Source organism: Echinops telfairi, unplaced genomic scaffold (assembly GCF_000313985.2).
Source record: "Echinops telfairi isolate 266 unplaced genomic scaffold, ASM31398v2 ScPeMD7_443;HRSCAF=831, whole genome shotgun sequence".
NCBI classification, from domain to species: Eukaryota; Metazoa; Chordata; class Mammalia; order Afrosoricida; family Tenrecidae; genus Echinops; species Echinops telfairi.
In genome coordinates, this window is record NW_022104341.1 from 17407640 (window position 1) to 17426298 (window position 18659).

Consider the following 18659-nt stretch of genomic DNA (forward strand, 5'->3'; position numbering starts at 1 on the left):
TAAGAGGAATTTATAGATTGGTATCGGACATATGGGCTAATATCGGACTTATGGACTTGATCTGGACTGGGCTGGGATGTTTTCTCAATATTCAATTACTCTTTGATATAAAGCTCGCTCTTATACACATATGAGTGTCTATGAATTTGTTTTTGTAGTCCACCCAGATGAACACACTTGTTTTAACTTGTAATTCCCTAATGACACATGAAGGAGCCTTGGTGTGTGAAATTTGGGGCTGCTACCTGCAAGGTAGACGGTTCAAACTCACCAATCTCTCTAAGAGAGAAAGATAAGGCTATTTGCTTTCATGAAGATTGAGTCTCAGAAACCATAGAGTTTCTGTCCTATAGGGTTGATATGAGTCTGAATCCACTTGGTGGCAGTGGGTTTGGTTTTTTGGAATGACATATTACTGTTCATTTTTTCGTATGCTTATTCATATGCTTCCGTATGCCATTAATGTGTGTGTATTTGGTGAGATATCTGTTCAGATATTTTGCCAATTTTTAAAGTGAGATGTTAGTTTTCTTACTGTTGAGTCTTAAAAATCTCCAGTTCAAACCTACCAGCTGCTCCACAGTATAAAACTGAGGCCATCTAGTCCTGTAAAGATTGAACGTCTTAGAAACCCTACACTCAGCCACTGCCATCGAGTCAATTCTAACTCATACAACCCTGTAGGACAGGCCCTGTGCATTTCCAAGACTGCACCTTCAGGGGAGTAAAAACCCCTGGCTTTCTCCTGTGGAGATGCTGATGGTTTTGAACTGCTGACCTTGCAGTTGGCAACCCAACATGTAACCACTACACCACTATGGCTCCTCTGTAGGGTGACTTTGAGGTGGATTCGATTTGATAGCAGTGGGGTTTGTATGTCTTGATGTGTTCTGCAAAGATTTTCACTCAGTCTGTAGCTTGTTTTACATTCAAGTCTACAAACCCTTTTAAGTTAATGTTTTTTAAAGCCTATGTTCTATGTCTAGATTCCTTTTCTTTTAGAGCATGTACCTGCCCAGTGGTTCTAGCACACTTTTTTGGAGACCATCCTTTCTTCATTGGATGCCTTTGCTCCTTTGTCAAAGATTAGTTGACTGTATGTGCATGGGCTCTCTACTTTCACTAGCAGTACACTATCTTGCTTACTGTAGCTCAACAGGTCTGGAAGTCACTGAATTTTGTTCTTCAATAGTGTGTTTGATATTCTAGTTCTTCTGACTCATATAAACTTTAGAATCAGGTTTTCAATAGTTACACAAAAAATTGCTGATATTTTCATTGGGATTACATTGAATCTATAAAGCAAGATGTAGAAAGCAGACATCTTTCTCATTTATATCTTGATTTATTTTATCATTTTCTTCATACATCTATGTATCATATACATATTTTGTTAAATGTACACCTAGGCATTCCTCTTTTGTGGGGCCAATGCAAATGAGATTGTATCGTATCATATTCCAATGACTCATTGCCACGTATAGAAAATCAATTACTTTCAAAAATTAATCCTGTATCCTGAGACCTTGCTAAACTAATTTATTAGTTCCAGGACAGCTTTGTTTATTCTTGGAAACTTTGTACATAAGAAACCATGTCTGTGAGCAAAGACAATTTTATTTTTCCCTTCTTAATCTAAATGCTGAATAGGTGATGAGAGAGGGCATTCTTGCCTTGTTCCTGATAATAGAGGAAAAGCCATCTAGCTTTTTATCATAGAGCATGATTTCAGTGATAGATTTTTGTACATGTTCTTTATCCAGTTGAAGATATTTCCCTCTATACCTAGTATTTTTAGAATTTTTATCATAAATGTGGTTGAATTTATGCAATGCTTTTTGTGCACCCATAGATATGGTTTACTTCTTCGTTAGTCTACGTGATTACATTAATTAAATGATCACATGATTTGAATGCTGAACCAGTCTTGCTTACTTAGAATAATCCTCCCTTGATCGTGATGTATACTTGTGATGGATTTGACTTACTAATATTTTGTTGAATTAAAGAAATGAACTTTGTGTTGGCCTTGACATTGCAAATCATAGTATAATTCCTGTTAACCAGATTTTCACATAAAAATTATAATCCAGGGAGAGGTGACTAATAGGATGGTGACATGAGGGGTTCACAGACCCACTCCCTAGTAAAATAACCACAACTGTTGAAAAAAAATCATTTTAAGTATCTAGAAATTGTCAACTGATCTTTAACAAAGAAGCAATGACAATTCGGTCAGGAAACAATAGTGTATTTAACAAATCATGCTGGGACCACTGAATATCCACAATGTACACGCAAAAACAAGCACGTAAATCTAGACACAGATCTTAGCAGCACAAAGTCAGTAGTGACATAGCTGAATTGAATCGCACCATCAATCAACTGGATCTGACACTTAAATAATACTTCATCCGAGCACAGTAAATAGATATTCGTCTAAAGTGCAGAATGTTCTCTAAGATAGACCACATTCAGGAATATAAAACACAACTTAAAAAGAAATTGACTAGATATTGCACAAAGTATATTATCAAATCACAATGGAATTAAACTAGAAATCAGTAAGACAAGAACCCCCCAAACAGCTTCTACCTTAGCAAATTTTATAAAGAAAATTAAATACAAAGTAAGTTGAAGAAATGGAATAAGAAAAATTAGAGCAGAAATTATTGAAATTTCAAACAGGAAAACAGCAGTGAACATCTTCTTTCCCCAATTTCTGCCCTACTTCTGGAAGGTCCACTTAATTTTTTTTATCCCTTTCTGAAATATATGTGCTAAATCTTTCAAGACTGGCTACTGTAACACCTGTCTCAACCACATCTCTTGGAACCTATAGGCTTAAATCTATGTCATGTACCTTCACAGAATCTTCAATCTCATCACTCCTGTTCCCTGGGTGTAACGGGTATCATCTGCTTCTTCACCATCATTATCAACCAGTTCAAGACAAAATTCAATCACTGGGGTTTTCACTGCTTTGAAGTCTGCTTTTCTTCTTTCTAAATCTTGCTCAAATTTATCAATCTTTTCTTGTTTTTCCCTTTTTTCACATGCAAGAAAAGATTCTAGAGTGATTTTGGTAACATTTGGACCTAGGGCAGAACATTCTCTTTGAATGAGACCTTCTAATGAAACTTCATCTTCTTTCTTTTATTCTTTTTTCAGCATAAATCCAGGAGGAGGTACTTGATGCGATTTATACACATATCACCTGCTCCAGGGCATACCACACACTCACCATACTTGTTATTTTCAATAGCTTCAAGGAAATGTTTGCACACTATGGAATTTTTGGTTTTTTCTTTTCTGCCTCACCATGCTTCTTGTTCACCATTTTTTCCAGTTTTTTCTCATTTAAATTATTCATGCTACCTTTTCAAATTCTGCATCTCTTGCATCAATGTAAACACTTCGCTGTTCACATTTTCTCTCGAGTCCAGTCATGAGAGAACTTATACTCCTCTCCTTTAGTGGCCTGCCCTTGCTTGAAGAAAGCACATGCCACAGATCTGCAAGTCTGAACAGTTCATTTCGCTCCTGTGCTTCTTTCTTCTTGTCATCTCCAATTTCTTTTCAGCCCTACAGTGTGCTACCTGATGTGGATTCTGTTGACCACATTTAACGTGTTGAGTAACAGCGTTGATAAACTTCTGTTGCTTTGCTCCTTTCATATTCTTTAGACCCAAAGCTTGTCTTTGATGATCTTCTCTTTCTTCTGCTCCATATGTTTGCTGCCCCTGGCCTGTGCCTGTTTCTTGGGGGCATTGTGGAGACAGGTGGCACCGGCCAGATTCCAGCACCACTGGACATTGTCAGGGGCTCTGGGCCCACAGCAGGAGAAGGAGGAAGACCTGGGCCTCTGTCACTGCCGCACCAGGCGGAAGACCCAATCCTTGTTCTTTACATAAGTAATTCAGTGGTTCTCAAGTGTTTCTACATTGTAGCACACACAGAAGGTACTATCTGTGACCCACACTAGGTGAAGATGAAGGCTGTTCATGACAGGATGCTGCTGCAGGACAGGCTGGCCCCACTTCCCTGAAGGGTGAGAGGAGCAATTGTATCCCCAAGGAGCTAACACATTTTATAGAATTGTCTATTAGCAGGAATCTCTCACTTAGTACTGTTTGAAAATAAAAAGCGATTAATATGTAAATGATGCTTAAGCATCATTTGTGCTTTCAAAATTTATGATATATAAATGGCAAGGAATACAATAATCTTAGAAAGAGTAACAAGGATGGTTAATAAAGTTCATACCAGTATGATTGTAGACAACATCAGTAATACAAAGTACATTCCATTCCTTTTTCAATTTTTCCACTAGCTGTCCAACATCATCCCAGGTATATTTTTTATTTGGTCTTGAAAAGTCAGGATTTAATTCTAACTGATCCGATAGAGAGTAGCATGATCGAGACAGTCCAAGAGTCTGCAGCGGGGTAAAATGGAGCATGTTGTAACCTGAAAAGGAAAGAAAACACACAAAGACCACTATAAGAAAAAAACTAAGTAAAACATACATTTATACTTTCTTACATAATTCTTAAGCAGTGAGACAATCATAGTCCAGGAAAAGGAGTCCAAGTTCAACCCTAGCTGGACCACAATGACTTAAAAGAAGTCTACGTAAATCTTTCAGGCCATCAGCATCCTTCAATAAATGGTAGGGATAAGAAAACAGATGTGAAAATGTCACAATGCTTAGTTTGTATTACATGTCTGGTAGGGATAAGAAAATAGATGTGAAAATGTCACAATGCTTAGTTTGTATTACATGTCCAATTCATATTTGTTGAATTTACATATAGAAAATATGTCCTATGCAAATACATTAACATGTCTTTCCCACTTTTGAATATTTCACACTACTTGGGTCCTGTTTTGCAGTTATGTTAGTCAATTTTTCATTCCTCTCTTCACACTACTATACATTCAACTCAAAAGAAGGAATTCAATACTCTCAACTAGAGAAAATATAAAACAAGTTGCATTAGTTATGGTCTACATGGCCACAAGGAGCCCTGGCGATACTGTCTGATAAGCACTGGACTGCTAACTGTATGGCAAACGATCCAAACCTGCTGCTCCGTGGGAGAAAATTGAACTTATTTGCTCCTAATAAGATTTACAGCCCCAGAAACCCTATATAGTGCTGCTGTGAGTTGGAATCAACTTAGTGGCATTGTCTGTTCTTGTTGTTTGTTTATACATGATAACATACCTACTAAATGGAGGTGTTTGCTGAATTTAAATGACATAGAATAGATTTTCCAACACATTTTAGTAGTTGCCTAATTTTTATGTTTCAAAGTCAAGTCTTAGAAAAAATAACGATCTATTTTATCATGGAGTTCCTTAGTCGTACCACATATTCTGTCATTTTTGAAGGCTAAAAAGGTCAAGTATCAGCAATTTCCTTTGGTTCAATCTATACATATTGCTAAATTTTCTAGAGGAAAATTAGAGGATCAAAGTCTTTCAGATCAATATTACAGAGGATAATTACACTTATTTTTATAAAGGAAGAAAGCTTGTATTACCTGATTCTTTAGCAACCCTAAGTCTGCTTTCCCATTCATCAAAGGGTCCCAAACACTTGGCTAAAACTGTCTGTAGAGTCACACAGTCCAGAGGTAATATGTGGTTATCAGCACCGACACGCAGAACAGGATCCACAACTATATAACCTCCACCACTCTTCTCATTTCTAAGGAAAAACAGCGTTTTTCAGTTTGTGATGGGGGTAGAGTTTTGGGGGTGGATTTCTTATCCAACAGTCTCAGTCTGTAATGGAACAATTGATTGTCCCATTAAAAATATACATTTATTTCTAATCATATTAAATCATTTTTATTTTTTTCCCTAATTAAAAAAATCATTTTATCGGGGGCTCTTACAGCTCTTATAACAATCCAGACATCCATTGTGTCAAGCACATTTGTACATATGTTGCCATCAGCCTTTTCAGAACATTTTCTTTCTACTTGAGCCCTTGGTATTAGCTCCTCAGTTTTTCCTCCCTTGCCCACCCTCTAAATCCCTTTTAATAGGTTGTAACAAAACCTTTGCCCTTCCTAATCTCTACTTAATTACTTAACACAATATATGCAATATCCAATAATGTTCATTTGAAAAAATAAATGCCTTGAAGTCTAGCGGGAATAACAAACAGGGCACTTAAATAAATAGCATACAATTGGTTTGCAACCATAGACTGTTGTTACTTAAAAAATATTTACATTAATACTCTGACTTTGTAGTATGCTATATAATTATCTCCTAGGATATTTAATAAAGTATTTATTGAAACTGAAGAATCATATTCTATTTGTATGTCAAGTTAGTCCTGTAGATACTGCATGGTCATGGCTCATCCAGTAATTCTTTACACATTATGTAAAAAACTTCATGTTTTAGAATAGAGAAACTTTATGATTTTTTTAAGTATGTAGAAGATATGACTTACCCTTGGAGGAAGTAATACTGAAATGATCCAGACTGTTGAAGAATAAGTTTACAGTATTTATCAGAATCGTCTTCTTTTTCTGTTGGATTTTCCCATTCTAGGGAGCGGAATTTTTCTCGATTGAATGTTTCTCCAGGAAAAGGGTAATTTGTATATACAGTAACTGCTTTTCCTTGTAAAGTTGGGCCTAATCGGAATTGTAGTTCAAATCCTAAATGAAAAGCATGTTTTAGTAACTTACTATCATATAGGAATTTAAAAAAATCATTTTATTGGGAGCTCGTACAACTCTTATCATAATCCATACATACATCCATTGTGTCAAGCACATTTGTACATTTGTTGTCATCATCAGTCTCAAAACATTTGCTTTCTACTTGAGCCCTTGGTATCAGCTCATTTCCCCCCCTCCCTCGCTGCTCCCCTCTCCCTCATGAACCTTTGATAATTTATAAATTATTTTGTCATATCTTACACTGTCCGATGTCTCCCTTCACCCACTTTTGTTGTCCATCCCCCAGGAAGTAGGTTATATGTAGATCCTTGTAATCAGTTCCCCCTTTGTACCCCACCTTCCCTCCACCCTGCCGGTATCAACACTCTCACCACTGGTCCTGAAGGGATCATCTATCCTGGATTCCCTGTGTTTCCAGTTCCTATATGTACCAGTGTATATGCTCTGGTCTAGCCAGATTTGTAAGGTAGAATTGGGATCATGATGAGGTGGGGTGGGTGTCGGAAGCATTTAGGAACTAGAGGAAAGTTGTATATTTCATCATTGCTACACTGCACCCTGACTGGCTTGTCTCCTCCCCGTGACCCTTCTGTAAGGGGATGTCCAGTTGCCTAAAGATGGGCTTTGGGTCCCAAATCTGCACTCCTCCTCATTCAAAATGATAGGATTTTTTTGTTCTGGGTCTTTGATGCCTGATACTTGATCCTTTCGACACCTTGTGATCACACAGGCTGGTGTGCTTCTTCCATGTGGGCTTTGTTGCTTCTGAGCTAGATGGCCACTTGTTTACCTTCAAGCCTTTAAGACCTCAGATGCTATATCTTTTGATAGCCATGCACCATCAGCTTTCTTCACCACATTTGCTATCAAGTAGGAATTTTAACTTATTTTCAAAACTTTAATTTTTCAACTATTTAAAATAACACCAAATATCTAATATTGTTTTTAGAAGTATTTTGCATTCAGATTTAGTAGAATTTTCTATTTTGAAAAGTAGTGAACATCATAGACTGCTCTGACTGCTTCTTTCCCCTTGAAATCAGTTTCCCCACATACTCCCTAACTCAGAAGTGGGCAATGTCTGCCCTATGGGCCCTGTAAGGACCCCAAAATAATTAATACCAACGAACATCACAGGCTCCACCAAAGACCAGCAGTCCCAGCCATTACATTGTTGTTGTTAGGAGGTGGGTTAATTTCATACTTGATATGTAACAGGCTGATCAGTTAAAGTCGACAATTTTATATGGCCCACAATGATGTATAAATACTCAAATAGCCCTTGTCAGAAAAAAGGTTTCCCCACCCGTACCCTAACAGATTGCTTGGTGATGAGACCAAGGATCTTTTCAGTGTTTTTCAAATTATAACTCAGAAAGCGAGTTTCTTTGGGTTGTCAGAGGTATTATGACACACTTGTCCGAACATGCAGAGGAAGCTAGTCTGCAGTAAGATAAATCAACCTCTGGAGAGACACACGATTCATATTTTGTAACGAAAGTTCTAGAGGCATTTTAACGTTTGATTCCAGATGCTCCTGCTACTCAAATCCAGTAGTATGTTGATTTATATTTAACAATTGCCTGGGGTCCTCATTCATAGTGCTTACTGTTTCTTGCTATAAACAATCTTCCCATGGCCAATCTCAAGATACCAAAGTAACACCACTGAATACAGAACTGGGAAGAGAGGTGCACAATCAACTTTTATAAATATTACAGGCAGCTCCAGCATATTTGACCAACATCCCTACCTTTTATAGTTGTTATTCAAGCCTTTCTTGGAATTCTAAGAACCGATACAATCCCATTTTTGCCTAAGTAAGGTTATTTCTATTAACATATATATGAGATTTGTATATTGCGTCACCAGTATTTTTCCATGAAGAAAAAAAACATCATTATAGTTGTTTTTTTAAAAGAAGCACACTGTACATAGTTACATAGCCCATAACAACAAATCCAATCAACACTGTGCCATTAAATCCTCCATAAATGCAGTTCTCTTCCCCCGCCCCCGGTCCCCACCCCTTACCTCTCTCCTCACTATCCTATTACTCTCCTCTCCCTGTCCTTGGCCCTGGCCCCAGCTCCTATGGTCATCAAAGTCTTGTCTTTCGGCGTATAAACCACATTTCTTTGTTTTTCCTTATGACAATGATGTTATTCAATATTTATCTTTGTAGGATGGTAAGATAGACTTTGCTAAGCAATAATATTCTCTAGTTTTGTTCATGTCATGTGATGTTTAAGAGAGGTGTCATTGGATTTTATTGATGTATGATATTCCATTGTGTGACTATACCAGAGTTTGTGTATCCATTCCTCTATAATTGGAGTTTTTGGTTATTTACATGGTTTTTGTATTAGGAAAATAGCGACAATAAATTTGGGGTGCGTATGTCTGTTTGTGTTGTACTTTGTTTCTTTAGGGTATATACCCAGTAGAGAGATTGCTAGGTCATAAGGTAATTGTATCTGCATTTGTTTAAGGAAGTGCCATACTTCTTCCTAGTCTGTTCTTATTCTTCAAGCTCTGTGGAAACCTATTTACCATGGATGGCCCTGTTGGCATTTGCTTTACTGGTGGCAGAAAGAAACTGACCAATGAAGGGTGGTACAAATAGTATGTTACTGAGGGGAAAATGCTAAGGAGGTAAAAAAAGAACCTCAGAGCACTGTAAGAAAATCAGGAAACAGTAGGATGAGAAAAATTTAATAGCAATTTTAATAAGATGCTTAGAAAATGTTTTATTGAGACGCTAAAGATTTGTCAGAAGTATGCATATTTGACAGATGATCCCCCAGAGAAAGAACTGACTACACAAAAGAAGCAGCTGAAAAAAGACCTAGGGTAGCCGATGCAAGGTGACTCTAGAAATCACGAAAAGCTCCGTGCGGATGGAGTAGCTGGGGAACAACAGCAGGAAATGAGGTAGGCAAGGTCACTAGGAAGTCAGATCGTGCAGAGACCTCATAAGCACTCTGGCTCTTACTCCGACCAGTTTGTGGAGTCAGTGATTTGTTTTCTGGGAAAAGAATGGCATGACCTAATTTACGGATTAAAAGTATCACCGATGAAGTTTATTTTTGGCTAAGTATCTGGAACTCGTCTGTTCAGCTTACTTGAGTAACTGGAACTCGGCTGTTCAGCTCTCTGCTAAACAACGAGAAAACTAGATGGAATATATGAAACAACTCTTCTGCAACGTTAGACAACAGGTAAAGGACTATAATCACTGAGCGAAGAGTCATCTCTATTAAGTCTCTTTCAGGATGGGGATGTGCATTGTGGTACAGGAAGCAGAAACAGTGATCTCAGTTAACTGGACAGATTAAAACACGGGGAATCTAAAGAGACTCTAATTTGGAGGGCAGAGTGTGGCAAAAACAAACGAACAAAACCCACTGCTGTTAAATCTATTCCAACTCATGTGACCATAGAGAACAAAGTAAAACTGTCTAATAGGGTTTCCACGGCTATAATTTTTATAGAAGCAAACTGCCACATTGTTCCTCTACAGAGTGGTGAGTGGATTCGAATTGCCAACTTTTCTGAGCAGTAAGCTCTCTAAGCACTGTGCGGCCAGGGCCCTTTAAGGCAGAAGAGGAATTAAAATGGAGTCCTAGAAATTTACTAGGGTCATATTGAGAATGTCTGAATACTAATCTGTACTTGAGTAGAGTCCTACTCAATGAAGACTTAGATAAAGAAAAATGACCAGGATCTCGAAACTGAAAAATTCTCATGCTCTGACAGGGCTGAGAGACATGCAATTTTTCCCCTCCCTCCCCAACCCTCACCCTTGTGGACCCTTGATAATGCATAAATTATTTTTATTTTCATATCACACACCATCTGCTGTCTCCCTTCACCCACGTTTCTGTTCTTCATCCTCCTGGGGCGGGGAAGGGGTGGAGTGGGGTGTAAATTGATCGTTGTGGTCGGTTCCTCCTTTCTCCTCCCATCTCACCCCCTGCCCCCATGGTACTGTTACTCTCACTGTTGGTGCTGAGGAGTTTATTTGTCCTGGATTCTGTGTGTCGAGAGCGTTTATCTGTATGTGTGTACATGCTCTGGTCTAACTGGATTTGTAAGGTAGAATTGGGGTCATGAAATTAAGGGGGAGGAAGCATTAGAAAACTAGAGGAATGTTGGGTGTTCCATTTCAGTGCTATACTGCACTCTGGTAGGACCCTCGATGGTAGTAGAGTGGCTGTAGTCCACCGCTAGCCAAGAGGCGGTGGTCTGGGTCCACCAGTGCCCTGTGGGGAAAGCTATGCAGCCCACTTCTGGGAAGCCGTGGGGGCTCGGAAACCCTGCAGCGCTCTTCCACTCTGTCCTGCGGGTGTGTGGGCCAGCAAGGACTCCGTGGCAACAGGTCTGGTTTTCGGCTTATTCCCGATGCCGCCTCTTGGTCTTCAAAGCTAGAAACGGAGCTCGCCACAAAGTCCACCAGTCCTTGCTATAAATCCCAGAGAAGCCACTTATAACTTATTGTTAGAAACCAATAAAAGATATAATAATAAAAATGCACACTTAATCCAAAAGTAGAAAAACCCCAACAAAAAAATAAACAGATGTAACAAATAAAAAACTAGGTGACAAAGTAAGCCTAACCATGTCAATAATCACAAATGGCTTAAAAACCCCAATTCAAAGGCAAAAGCTATCCCATTGGATAAAAAAGTAAGATCCAACAATATAAAGCCCCTAAGACACTCACTTTCTTTTTCTTTTAATTAAAAAAATGCTTAAAACATAAGAGACAAAAAAGGAACCTACCTCATAATTAAAGGAATAATTGAAAAAGACAGAATCATATTAAACATATATAACCCCAATGAAAGATCTATTAAATACATTGATCACACTCTTACAGAGGCAAAAAGAGAAACAGACAGTTCAGTAGTAACAGCTGTTATTGTCAGACAACAAAGGAAACAGTGCCCATTCCTGCACTATTGTTCCTGTGCTTGAGCCCATGGTTGTGGTCAATGATGACACCCACTTTAAATATAAAAAATGCACAGGTTAAAAATCAAACAATGGGAAAAGAGGCCGTTCAGATGTAAGTCAAAATGGAGTAACTATGGATATCAGATTTCAGAACAAAAGCGTTACTGAAAACAAAAAAGGTAAGTTCATAATGGTATGATAATTAGCATAATATCCCTAAAAGTTTGTGTCCTTAATAGCAAGCTTTAAACAGAGCCAAACAACAAACAGACACACTCCAAGGATAAATAAATCCACAATTATAGTCAGAGATCTCAACAATCTCTCTCAATAGTTGATAGAACACAGTGAAAGAAAGTATAAAGCTCTCTATTAACCAGCTTGACCTAAATTGTGGGAAACTGAGGAACAGGAAGAGAGTATATGTGGATGAATTCTTTATTCTCATATTTTAAGAAGCCTGGAAGGCTAGGATTCTGGGTAGAGGGAGGCTTTCGTATTTGTGAATTAGAGATGAATCCTAATCACATTCTCATAATTAATATTGTTTTCTACTATATCCTCCCATTATAGTGCTATCTTAAAGTTACCTCTTACAACCACATGCCTGATTGCTATCTACCCTGCAGCTTTAGGAGCCAACATGCTGCAATTGTTCTCCCTGGGGACAGTCACTCCCCCTTACCTACTGCCAGAACTGGTGTTAGGTTACTCCTCCAATGAACTTATGGACCTTTACAGGTTGAGCACAACACACTTTGTTATGTATGTGGTTACCTGTAATTAGGAGGGCTTGCATGCCCTGAGAGTATATAAGCTAGTGTGGGAAATATAATCTCTCTGTGCTGACCAGGCTCTTGAAATCATGGCAAAGGTGAGACCTTGCATGCTTTGTCTTGTCTGATGTCTCTTTACTCTTCAATTACACATTCGCCCCCCTTGAAGCCATTCAGTTGTAGGGTTGTCAGCCCATACTAAAATGATGTTTATTGGATATTCCAGCACAAACACAGACTACACATTCCTTTTTAGCACACAAGGTCCCTGGTTGGTGTAAATGGTTTACGCTTGACTAACAAGCTATAAGAGCTGGTGGTCTGAACCTACTCGGTGGTGTTATGAAAGAACTGACAAAATACCCATTTATAAACTATCAAGGGCTCATGCGGGAGGGGGGACCGGGGAGGGAGGGGAAAAATGAGGACCTAATGTCGGGGGTTTAAATGGAGAGAAAATATTTTGAGAAACGATGTACAAATGCGCTTTACACAATTGATGTGTGTATGGATTGGGATAACAGTTGTATGAGCCCCTAATAAAATGTTAAAAAAGAAAAAAAAATTACAAATAGAAATAAAAGAAAAAGAAAAGCAAATCTTATGAAATTTTCTCTGTAACACAGGTTACCACCATAAATCAGAATCAATTTGATGGCGACAGGTTTGTCTTGTTCTTTTACGTATACATGGACTATTTGCCCAAACAGACAAACCATATTCTGGGTCATGAAGTGCCAGTAAATTTAAAAGGAGTTAAATCATACAAAGGAATAATTTCTAAATTAGATATCTGTAACAGAGATATTTGAAAATGCCTACATATTTGAAACCTAAGTAATACATGCTTCTAAGTAATCCATGGATCTAAAAGGGTAAAAAAATTATTTATTTAAAAAATCATTTTATTGGGGGCTCTTACAGTTCTTATAACAACCCATACATCAACTGTATCAAGCATATTTGTACATATGTTGCCATCATTATTTTCTAAACATTTACTTTCTATTTGAGCCCTTAATATCAGTTTCTCTTTTTACCCTCCCCTCCTGCCCCCTCATGACCCCTTGATAAATTAGAAATTTTTATTATTTTCATATCTTATACCAACTGCTGTCTCCCTTTCCCCATGGTTTCTTACCCACTCCTTTCCACACCTTCCCCCTACCCTCCTGGTATCACTACTCCCATTTCTGTTCTTGAGGGGCTTATCTGACCTGGATTCCATGTGTTGTGAGCTCTTATCTGTATCTGTGTACATGCTCCAGGATAACCAGCAGTGAAAGGCTGGATTGGGGTCATGCTAGTGGGGGATGAGGAAGCCTCAAGGAACCAGAGGAATATTGTGTTTCATCGGTGCTATACTTCAAGCTGGTTGATTCATCCTTTCCTTGTGACCCTTCTGTGAGTGAATGACGCATTGTCTACAGATGGGTTTTGGGTCTCTGCTCCGATCCCCCTCGTTCTCCACAATGTACTTTCCTGCGTGTTTGTTTTGGGTCTTCTGATGCCTATTACCTGATGCCATTGACACCTCATGATCGCACAGGCTGGTGTGCTTCTTCCATGTGGGCTTGTTGTTTCTCTGCACTTGTTTATCTTCAAGCATTTAAGACCCCAGATGCTATATCTTTCATTGCTGGGTACCATCAGCTTTCTTCACCACATTTGCTATTGTACCCATTTTGTCTTCAGCAATCGTGCTACGAAGGTGAGCATCACAGAATGCCAGGTTGTTAGAACATTAAGGGAAGGCTTGAGCAGAGGCCCAAAGTCTGTCCACTTCCTCAATGTACTGCCATATATACCTATGCCAATATCTCTATTTTTATGAATTAATATATTTATATAAGTGCACACCTATGTTTGTACCTCTATCAATAGCTTTGCTTCCTAGATCTTTCCTCTGTTTCCTAAAAGGATTTTTAAGAAAAAAAGGGAAAGTATTTAAAAATGAAAACACAAGATATTAAAATCTGGGGAATGTACCTAATGTACTATATAGAGAAACATTTATTGTATCAAACCCCTAAATCAATGACCCTAGTTTTTATCTTATATAGGAAATATAGGAGCAAGTTATAAAAAAAAGTAAGTGGAAGATAGAAAATAATAAAAATCAGAACAAAAAATAATGAAGTAGAAAACAAAAATGAAGAAATTATAAACTTTCAGCCAAAGTAATTAGTAAAAAAAGACAGAAGACACAAGTGACCAATATCGGGATAAAGAGCAGAGCCATCACAACAGAACATATAGATACTTAAAGGACAATGTGGACTATCATCAACAAATGTATGCCAATAAATCTGACATACAAATCAAGAAATTGAATTAAATGGATAATTTCCTATCATGATACAAACTATGAAAGCTCACACAAAAAGAAATCAATAATCTAATAAGCCTTACATGTGTTTTGAAAATTAAGTGGTTATTTAAATCTTTCTACAAAGAAAACTTTGAGTCCAGTAGCTGCATTGGTAGAGTCTATAGAAACATGAAGAAAAGGCAGTATTTCCCAACTCAACCTAGGAAATCACCAATACTCTAATATAAAATCTAGGCAAAGACTTTATAAGAAAACTATAAACCTTAGGGATAGGAGAACAACAAGTGATCTAAAATTGATGGTGAGGAGGGTGTAGGATGCCTGGTGGGGCTTGATCAAGGGCAATGTAGTCCAGAGGAATTACTAAAACTCGAAAATGATAGTGGGACAAGAGGAAAGTAATAGGAAATAGAGGAAAGAACTAGGGGGTCTTTTATAGAGGTCTAAAATACAGTCATGTACATATGTAAACATATTTATGTATAATGATATGGAAATAATCTATGTACATATATGTTAAGTATTAAGGCAGTAAATGGGCATTGGACCTCTACTCAAGTACTCCCTCAATGCAAGAACACTTTGTTCTAATATCTCGGCATTCTGTGATGCTCACCTTCCCTGACACGGTCACCGAAGGCAAAATGGGTGCATAAGCAAATGTGGTGAAGAAAGCTGATGGTGCCCAGCTATCAGAAGAGATAGTGTCTGGGATCTCAAAGGCTTGAAGATAAAAAAGCAGCCATCTAGCTGAGAAGCAACAAAGTGCACTAGGAAGAAGCACACCCACCCGTGTGATCATGAAGTGTTGATGGGATCATGTATCAGGCATCAAAGACCCAGAATAAAAAGCCATACCTATATGAATGAGGGGGAGGGCAGAGTGGAGACCCAAAGCCAATCTGTAGACAATTGGACATCCCCTTAGAGAAGGGTCACAAAGAGCAGTTGAGCCTGTCAGGGTGCAAAATAGCACCAACAAAACATACAGCTTTCCTCTAGTTCTTCAATGCTCCCCCCCACCACTATCATGACCCCAGTTCTACCTTACAAATCCGGCTAGACCACAGCATGTCCATGGTACAGATAAGAGCTGTCAAGACAGGGAATCCTGAACAGATAAACTCCTCAGGACCAATGTGATACCAAGAGGATAGGGAGAAGGTAGGGAGAGAAAAGGGGAACCAACCACAATGATCGACATATATAACACCCCCCCCCCCCCCCCAGAGGGATAAGCAACACAAAAGTGGGTAAAGGAAGAGAGCGGACAAGGTAAGATATGGGTTTAATAATAATTTATAATTTATCAAGGGTTCATGAGAGAGGGGTGGGGAGGGCAGAAAAATGAGGAGCTGATGCCAAGGGCTCAAGTAGAAAGAAAATATTTTTAAAATGATGATGGCAACATACGTACAAAAGTGCTTGATACAATGGATGGATGGATGGATTGTGATACGAGCTGTAAGAGCCCTCAATAAAATGATAAAAAAACAACTATAGAGCAATATCCCTCATTATCTTAGATGTAAATATACTGTACTTTAGTACATAAAATCCAACAATATATAAAAAAAATTCATCACGACAAAGTGAGGTTGATTGGAGGAATTTTAACATAAAAAAAATCAAGTTCAGTATTCAGAAATCAATCAAAGCATGTCTCCATAGTAACAGACTAGAAAAACAAATGATCATCTAATTAGATGCAGGAAAAGCATTTAACAAAGCTAAATATCTATTCCTTATAAAATATTCCAGGAACAACAAATAAAATTCAATTTGGAAAAAAAAATCTCTAAAAAACCTACAACTAATACCAAAATGTAATGATAAAGGATTGAGTGCTTTCTCTGAAAACAGAAACAGGACAAAAAGGCATGCTTTTACTACTTCTATTCAACATTAAACTTTAATTACTAAATACTGAAATAGGCTGGTAGGAGAACAATGAAAAGTCATTTACATTGGAAAGATGTAAAATTATCTGTAATTGCAAGAAACACAAATTTCCATGTAAAAAAAAAATGGGATCTCAAAAGACAAAACAAAAACTACTGGGAACTAATAAGTGATTTGAGCAGCTTACAGTATATAAGATAAACATTTAAAAATAAATTATCCTATATGCCAGGAATAAAGATCAGAATCTACATAAAGACTATTTACAATAGCATAAACATGAAATGTGTGAGATACATCTGATAGAAGATGTACAAGAGCAGGACATCAAGCTATAAATACTGTAGAGAGGAAATTAAGACCCAAATAAATGGGAAGATGAACTGTTCACGGAGCAGAAGACTAAAAATTATTAAGATGTGAATTATCATTTGATCTATGGATTTAGGACAATCTATCAAAATTGCAGGCTTTTTGCAGCCTATAACCCACTGTGCCACCAAAACTCTTTTCAGAAAGGGTATTTTTGTTTTGTTTTGATAGAAATCAGAGTCCATTCTAAAATTCTAAAAGGTGTGGGACAGGCCTATATTCTCTCACCATATTTATTCAATCTGTATGTACAGCAAATCATCAGAGAAGATGGTTATATGAAGAAGAGTGTGGCATCAAGATGGGAGGAAGGCTTATTAATATGCTGATGACACAACTTGGCTTGCTGAAAACTAGGAGGTCTTGAAACACTTGCTGATAAAAATCAAGGATTAAAATCTTCAGAATGGATTACTGAATGTAAAGTACTCAATGTAAAGAAAACCAAAATCTTCACAACTAGGTAACATCGTGATAAATGGAGAAAACACTGAAGTTGTCAAGGATTTTGTCTTACTTGGATCACAATGCTCGTGGAAGCAGCAGTCAAGAGATCAAATGATGTATTGCATTGGGTAAATCTGCTGCACAAGACATTTTAAGTGTTGAAAAGCAAGGAGTTTACTTTGACGACTAAGGTGTGCTTAACCCTAGCCATGATCTTTTCAATTGCTTCATATGCATGTGAGAGTTGGACATTGAATAAGTAAGACCAAGAAGAAACAACGTGTTTAAATCATGGTGCTGGCAAAGAACACTGAAAGTAACACAGACTGCCAAAAGAACAAACAGATCTGTCTTGGAAAAAGTACAACCAGAATGCTTGTTAGAGGCAAGGGTTGAGAGACTTCGTCTCATGGACTTTGGACATATTGTTAGGGAGACTAGTCCCTGGAGAAGGACCTCATGCTTGTTATAACCGATTTAAAAATAAAAGAAACCAAACTTGACCAATTAGCATGGGTGAAGGAGAAAGTTGTTGCTTAGGGGGCATTGAGTTTATGTTAATGGTGGTGGAATAATTTGGAAAAGGATTCCAATAATGGTTGTACAACACAGAGAGTAAAATCAATGGCAGTAAATTATATATGTAGAAGTGTGGAATTGGAGAATGTTTTGTTGTGTATATTTTGGCTACAATCGAGAAAAAATAATTACATGACTAACAGTGAGTACAGAGAAGAGGAAAATGTTCTAGAATTAAATGTGGTGACATGATTTAATTGATATGACTGAATTATTGGATTGTATGGCACGAGTATCAAGTGTTGATAAAAAAAAAGTAGATGTTTTGAGAATGATGTACAAATGCGCTTTACACAATTGATGTGTGTATGGATTGCGATGACAGTTGTATGAGCCCCTAATAAAATGTTTTAAAAAAACAAAAACAAACAACAACAAAAAAGTAGATAAGTAGCCAAAAAGGAGGGAGATCCTTGGCAAGATGGCTCGAGACTGTGGCTGCAACAATGGGTTCAAACATCAGAACAAGTGCAAGGATGTGCAGGACAGTGCAGTGTTTCATTCTGTTGCACATCGGGTCACTGTGGGTTGGCTCTCACTGGAAGACACTTAACAACAGCAGCAGCAACAACAACTGTGGGG

The 18659-nt window shown here is 37.8% G+C and overlaps 1 protein-coding gene and 1 pseudogene across 1 annotated transcript in view; both read right to left on the reverse strand.

Annotated features, from left to right (window-relative positions):
* AGL (amylo-alpha-1, 6-glucosidase, 4-alpha-glucanotransferase) overlaps nucleotides 1-18659 on the reverse strand; it is an 87354-nt gene that overhangs the window by 51683 nt on the left and 17012 nt on the right. Inside the window, exons 3-5 of the mRNA XM_004699235.2 lie at nucleotides 6476-6686; nucleotides 5550-5716; nucleotides 4267-4470 (exon numbers count right to left, since the gene is read on the reverse strand). Of these exons, the coding sequence (XP_004699292.1) occupies nucleotides 4267-4470; nucleotides 5550-5716; nucleotides 6476-6686 (582 nt within the window). The remainder of the gene's footprint in view (nucleotides 1-4266; nucleotides 4471-5549; nucleotides 5717-6475; nucleotides 6687-18659) is intronic.
* LOC105978259 lies at nucleotides 2143-4231 on the reverse strand (annotated as a pseudogene).